General features: G+C 39.0%; 1 protein-coding gene across 1 annotated transcript; it reads left to right on the top strand.

Annotated features, from left to right (window-relative positions):
- The first annotated feature begins 889 nt into the window (after window positions 1–889).
- On the top strand, window positions 890–1897 carry LOC123944156 (40S ribosomal protein SA-like). The gene has a single exon (XM_046009001.1). The coding sequence runs from the start codon at window positions 950–952 to the stop codon at window positions 1835–1837; it is 888 nt and encodes a 295-aa protein (XP_045864957.1). The 5' UTR covers window positions 890–949; the 3' UTR covers window positions 1838–1897.
- The last annotated feature ends 4966 nt before the right edge of the window (window positions 1898–6863 follow it).

The following is a 6863-nucleotide window of genomic DNA, read 5'->3' as shown; positions in this document are numbered from 1 at the left end:
CCGCCTACGCAAACTCCGCTCCTACAGGAACACAGAAAACACTTTGGAATTCATTAGCATGCAGTATTTACTCAAAAGCTGCAAAAACATTGTGTTTGCATAATTTTATCAATTGTCAATAGCAGTGCTTGCCAACATTCATATCTTTATTGAGATGCAAAATTAAGAGCAGGAAGAAAGTTTGTATCAATATTAATACTGAACTCACTTGAAAAGATGACATTTATTAATAATGCATCTGGCTCAACATTCACAGTGGTATTTAAAGGCTAAACACAGTCCTAGTGCAGGAAACATTTTTTAAGCAAATCTTGCTCATCAGCCACCTTATAGTTTTGAATTCTATAAACCATTTTTTTCCATTCTACAAATGGTTACTTCCCAAAAATTCTATTGAAATTTAGGATGGGCTGGATGTAGTTAGAACAAGAGCAGTAATAAGACAAAGATTACAATGCATTAAACATTTTATGGAGAATTGTGTTGGTGCAAAGCATATTAGTTTTTAAAACTCTATGTTTGGGGAACAGCTGGTGTGGGCTGAACATGGAAACAACTGTTGTAAAACAAATGTTAAGGAATTGCTGTAAACAAGACTCCATTTATTTACAGTATGTTCCAATTCTTTCTTTCCTCTCTCTCTCACTGGTCCATCTATATCCTTCCTGCCCAATAGAACCAGAGGGGTGCAAGAATCCAGTATGTAGGTAAGCGTGTGTGAGTGTGAGATGGGAATGTTACAAAGATGTATGCACACACATGTACACACACATGCATATATAGTATAAAATATATCAATGTATTTATGTATGCATATTCTGCTTTGTTGAGTTGACCTTTTGTACTCAGAAACGGTAAAGATATAATAGTCCTTTTCCGCGCTACCCAGGGAAGGGTCCATACGGCGTTGTTTTGTGTTCCCATCGTAACTTAACGGGAAACTTTCACAATGTCCGGAGCCCTTGATGTCCTGCAAATGAAGGAGGAGGATGTCCTCAAATTCCTTGCAGCAGGAACCCATTTAGGTGGCACCAACCTTGACTTCCAGATGGAACAGTACATCTACAAAAGGAAAAGAAATGGTATCTACATCATAAATCTGAAGAGAACCTGGGAGAAGCTTCTGCTGGCAGCTCGTGCCATTGTTGCCATTGAAAACCCAGCTGATGTTAGTGTCATATCGTCCAGGAATACTGGCCAGCGAGCTGTGCTGAAATTTGCTGCTGCAACTGGAGCCACTCCCATTGCCGGCTGCTTCACTCCTGGAACATTCACTAACCAGATCCAGGCAGCCTTCCGAGAGCCAAGACTGCTGGTAGTTACTGATCCCAGGGCTGACCACCAGCCTCTTACAGAGGTGTCTTATGTTAACCTGCCTACCATTGCTCTGTGTAACACAGACTCTCCTCTGCGCTATGTGGACATTGCCATCCCTTGCAACAACAAGGGAGCTCACTCAGTGGGTCTGATGTGGTGGATGCTGGCCAGAGAAGTTCTGCGCATGCGTGGCACCATTTCCCGTGAACACCCGTGGGAGGTCATGCCTGATCTCTACTTCTACAGGGATCTTGAAGAGATTGAAAAGGAAGAGCAGGCTGCTGCTGAAAAGGCTGTGACCAAGGAAGAATTCCAGGGTGAATGGACGGCTCCAGCTCCTGAGTTCATCGCTACTCAGCCTGAAGTTGCAGACTGGTCTGAAGGCGTGCAGGTGCCCTCTGTGCCTATTCAGCAGTTCCCTACTGAAGACTGGAGCACCCAGCCGGCCACTGAAGACTGGTCTGCAGCTCCCACTGCTCAGGCCACTGAATGGGTAGGAACAACCACTGAGTGGTCTTAAGCTGCTCTTCCACAAAGGCAAACAAAATGGAAATAAGGTTGACGGAAAATAAACAGTTTGTAAAAGTCCAAAAAAAAAAAAAAAAGATATAATAGTGATATTGTGGCCATGATATAAGTTGTAGAAAGACAAAACAAATTTCATTCACTATACCCATATTCTTCCTGACCAACCATACCTTTGTTTTTTTCTGAACTTCAACTTCAATGCATTGTGGACACAAAGCCACAAAGACCGTGTACTGCTAAAAACTAACCACACTTCATATATGTCATCAGCAGTTTGGAACTTGACATTTTAGATAAAAATGAGGAGGATGCTAAGAACATTTGAAGTGGGGCAGGCACCTTTAGCTCCACTTCTCTCTTTAGAGTTGATTCCTGTGGATTATTAGCAACACCAAGAACCTAACACCTTCTTGTCCTACTTTTCAGTTGCTTTCAACCCACTCCTGCTCAGCTATTGAACACAAAAGAAACTCAGGTATCAGTGGTTTTTTTTTTTTTCTTTTCATTTTTAGGGTTATTGCCCTTGCATGCTAAATGTTATGATTATGCCATTTAATTAGAAGAGACTGAAAGGATTATTGAGAAAGTAATCTAATGGAAAGCTTCTCGTGCAGTTATTTCTTAGCATACAAGTTTTTGGAGGGCAGGGGGATGTTTTAAATGGCATTTATTTATATTTTTAAAATGCCATTCATTGCAGACTTCTATAAAAACACCTGTATTTCCTAAAAGACACTGGTAACAAACCATGGCTTGATTTTATTGCATTTTATGTCCCTCACAAGCATAAGGATCAGTGTGGCCCATGATAGGGCAATGTCTGCCTGGCATAGAGCCTTTTCTTTTTCTCTCCCTCGATCGCTCCCTCCCTCTCTCTTTCTTTCAAGATTTTAATTTATTTACTTGAGAGATAGAGGGAGAGAATGAGTGGGCGGTGGAGGGTCAGAGGGAGAGGGAAAAACACTCTCTGCAGAGCGGGGAGCCCTAGAGAGCTCAATCCCAGGATTCCAGGATCATGGCTGGAGCCAAAGGCAGACACTTAACCAACTGAGCCACCCAAGTGCCCCAGTATAGAGCCCTTTCAAACTTAACTTTGGTGGGTCAAGAAACTAGGTATTTTATATGTGTATGATCTGGGTTTAGGGCTAACCTGAGTTTGAAATAACCTGTGAGGCTTTAAAATAATTTATTACCCCAATCCTCCCTTTTAAAAACAATTAAGTAGTGTAAGTATTTGAAGTATCTATCCACAACTGTTACCTTTTGTTGTTTTCTTTGATTAAACCTTTTGAATTTGAAATACCAGGAAACATAAAATGGGAGAAAAAAAAAAAGAAATACCAGGAAACAATACTGTAATGCACAAAGACATATTAGACACGAAGTGTACTTATCTTTTTTATTCACACATCAGCTCCACCACATCAGAAACCCTCACTAGATCATGCCATGCCTCAAGTCCAAATCTTCAATGGTTGACTGGTTCTAGATAATAAGAAAGTCCTGCTTTCATTTTAATCTGTGACAAAATGCTGTTAAGGAAAGAACTGTTTCTCAGAGAAGTATGGTTTTGTTCCAGTTTCCCCCTAATCCCTCATTGTTTTGTTGTACAATTTTAAGGAAAAATCTTGTGTATTCTCCTTCCTATGAAATGAGAACAATATTTAGAAATTGAATATTTTTCCTCAAGAGTTACTATTTATCACCCTTACCCATGTTTTAAGAAGTTTGACAAGTCCTAATTGTTTATTTTCAGTTCTTAAGAAGTAAAGTACAATAAGGAATATATTACTTTTATTATTGCAAGAGATCTATCAAACTCTCACATTAACTTTGATAAGAGTAATCAATTTATTGTCTCTTTTGTTTCAACAAAGAACATCACATGTCTACTATTTCAGAAGTGGTACATGGTTGAATATCCCTTGTTATCAATTTCACAGTTTTAATAGAGCTGGAAAAAAGCACACATAAAGTATTGAAAATAGCATGTATTTAATGAGAGAACAAGGGAGCTGGCCTTTATTTTACAAGGCTCCTTACATAACTCATTTAATCCCCTCAACCATCTTGGTTTGCCAGTGAACAGACTCAGGTTCTGAAAGGGATAAAAAGCTGAGAGTCTCAAGGCCAAGTAGTGAGATTATGGAGAGTCGTGGTCGTGCCAAAGCCACATCCCTTTCACCATAGTGAAAGTATATTCAGAATTCAAAAATAGGCATAGGGAAAGGTGTCAAAGGAATCAGGAGGAGGAAAATAGATTAGGAAAGATGTTAGCAAAATTGAGCAATATTGAGAAAGTTTCATTTCATCCAAATAAGTATCTGCAATTGAGAAAGTTTCATTTCATCCAAATAAATATCTGCAAATGGTAATAATTTTTAGCTGCTTGCCTTCTCTTCTCAGTTTGTTCTTCAGTTAAACTAACCCAGAAACTTGAAATCAGCTTGGAATGAAATTTTTTATTCAAATTTAAATTTTTTGAGACTTTATTTATTTATCAGAGAGAGAAAGAGAGAGAGTGCACAAGCAGGGGGAGCGGCAGGCAGAAGGGGAAGCAGGCTCCTCGCTGAGCAAGGAGGCTGATGCAGGACTCCATCCCAGGACCCTGCGATTACGCCCGAAGCTCAAGCCAGATGCTTAACTAACTGAGCCACCCAGGCATCCCCAAATTTAAATTATTAAAAATATCTAATGGCATTCCTTGTTCTAAATACACATCTATGACCAGAAACCCTCGGGATTCACAGTTAACACCAGGCTACCTATGTTATGATATAATATGTTATTTATTTGTTATTATTGCTTAACTGACCATTCATCTGTGACTGGAACATATGGCGAGTTGATGCACCTGTGCCTTTTGGAGCTCTGACACAAAGCACCTTGCTTGGGTGCTGTGGAAGGATGGCATGGCCCCAGAGTTCTGATGAAGACCTGTTAAGAACTGAAAGCCTCAGAACAGGTCTCAGTTGCTGCTTTAATGACTCCCAAGAGTCAACAACGGAAGGTGATGCCCAAAAGAATGTTGGGGGAAAATTTTTTGTAATACAAGAGATCATGGGGAAAACTGGCTGGCATGCATAATGTCTTTGTGACCAATCTGTATTTACTTGCAAAATTTATAGGAATCAGTATGTATCAATGTGAACTGAAAATAAAGCAGTGCAGAACTATCATTTTTCCAAGTAATGACACATTTTCAACACTCAAGTATACGCAAATTTGTCAGCGGGAAGCTTTATTTTAAAGTCAGCACAAAAATGAAGAAGGAGCCCAAGTAAATGGATTTAATAATCACAGGATATCAGAATTTGATACAGAATTCATAAGTAAGTGCTTGTTTTTAATTATCAATTTACAAATAGCTGAAGGGGTACCTGGGTGGCTCATCGGTTGGGTTTTGGCTCAGGTCATGATCTCGTGAGTGGTGAGATGGAGCTCCACATTGGGCTCCGTGCTTAGTGGGGAGTCTGCTTGAAGATTCTCTCCCTCTGCTCCTCCCCCATGTTCTCTCTTTCTCTCCCAAATATATAAATACAATTTTAAAAAACAGTTACAAGTATATTTTTTAGGAAATAAAGTTTTGAACAGCTTTGATGCACTACTGCAGAATTCTGGCGTTCTAAGGGACAGAATTTGAAGAGTACTGATTTAAAGCATAATTTTCCTCCTGGAAATTTTCTAAAACTGTTGAAAATGGAGGTAAACACTTCATTTTACTCTAAGCAAACAGGGGTCATTCGTGCCTGTTCAACTGCTTTTTCCAAATCTTCAGAGGATCTCCTGCTGCTTTTGTTGACATTAGTAATAGCACACCAGGAAAGAAACTTTGTAGAGAGAAATGTCAAATATTTCCTTCTAAAAACTGGAAGTAGGGAAACACACAAGAGAGGACTTTATGTGAGTAAGTAAAGTGCTCTTAAATGATTTCAATACAAAGTTGCACTATTTTTTTTTCCATTTCTTTTTCTTTTTCTTTTTTTATTTAATTTTTATTTTTTTTTAAAGATTTTATTTATTTATTTGACAGATAGAGATCACAAGTAGGGAGAGAGGCAGGCATAGAGAGAGAGAGAGGAGGAAGCAGGCTCCCTGCCAAGCAGAGAGCCCAATGCGGGGCTTGATCCCAGGACCCTAGGATCATGACCTGAGCTGAAGGCAGAGGCTTTAACCCACTGAACCACCCAGGCGTCCCTTTTTTTTTTCCATTTCTTAACTCAACTTCTCTAAAACTGTTTTGGCTATAATAAAAAGGATTATAATAAAATACATTATAATAATTTGCACTACCTCCTAATTATATCAGTGCTAATCAAAGTTATTGCATTCAATTAGGTGATAATTCAGTCACTCACATCTACATTTCTATGAATTACACTTCAAGGTTTTACTGTATTATAAAAAGAATAGTCATTTTAATAGGACACCTTGAATAGAAGATTAACCAGAAGAATATGTCCACTTTCAGATTAGATATTCCATTGTCTGTTCTTAATATAACAATCCAAACAGTTTTGGTTTTCTTCAGTTTAACTTCTAAGAGAAAGAAGCAAACCACAATAAAACCTATCTAGAGAAGAAATGCAATAGAATAGAATGTTGCTCACTTAACTGAGTTTAGGCTCAGCTGTATCAGCTATATCATTTACATCTCTGCACTGAGTTCATCCTGACATGTTTATGGTGATCTGTACGTAGAAGATTTATGTTCAGGTGCTCCTGAGTGGCTCAGGGGGTTAACCCACTACCTTCAGCTCAGGTCATGATCTCGGGTTCCTGGGATTGAGCCCCGCATCGGGCTCTCTGCTCGGCAGGGTGCCTGCTTCCCCCCCCACCCGCCTGCCTCTCTGCCTACTTGTGATGTCTCTCTCTGTCAAATAAATAAATAAATAAATAAATAAATATTTTTAAAAAAAATTTTTAAAAGAAAATTTATGTTCAGATCAGTTATCCAATGGTATCTCAGTATTCTGTTGAATCTATCACAAGGTAGATTCACGTAGATTCACCTTGAT

Source organism: Meles meles, chromosome 6, assembly GCF_922984935.1.
Source record: "Meles meles chromosome 6, mMelMel3.1 paternal haplotype, whole genome shotgun sequence".
Classification (NCBI taxonomy): domain Eukaryota; kingdom Metazoa; phylum Chordata; class Mammalia; order Carnivora; family Mustelidae; genus Meles; species Meles meles.
Note: the sequence above shows the minus strand (reverse complement) of the source record. Positions and strands in the feature narration are given on the sequence as shown.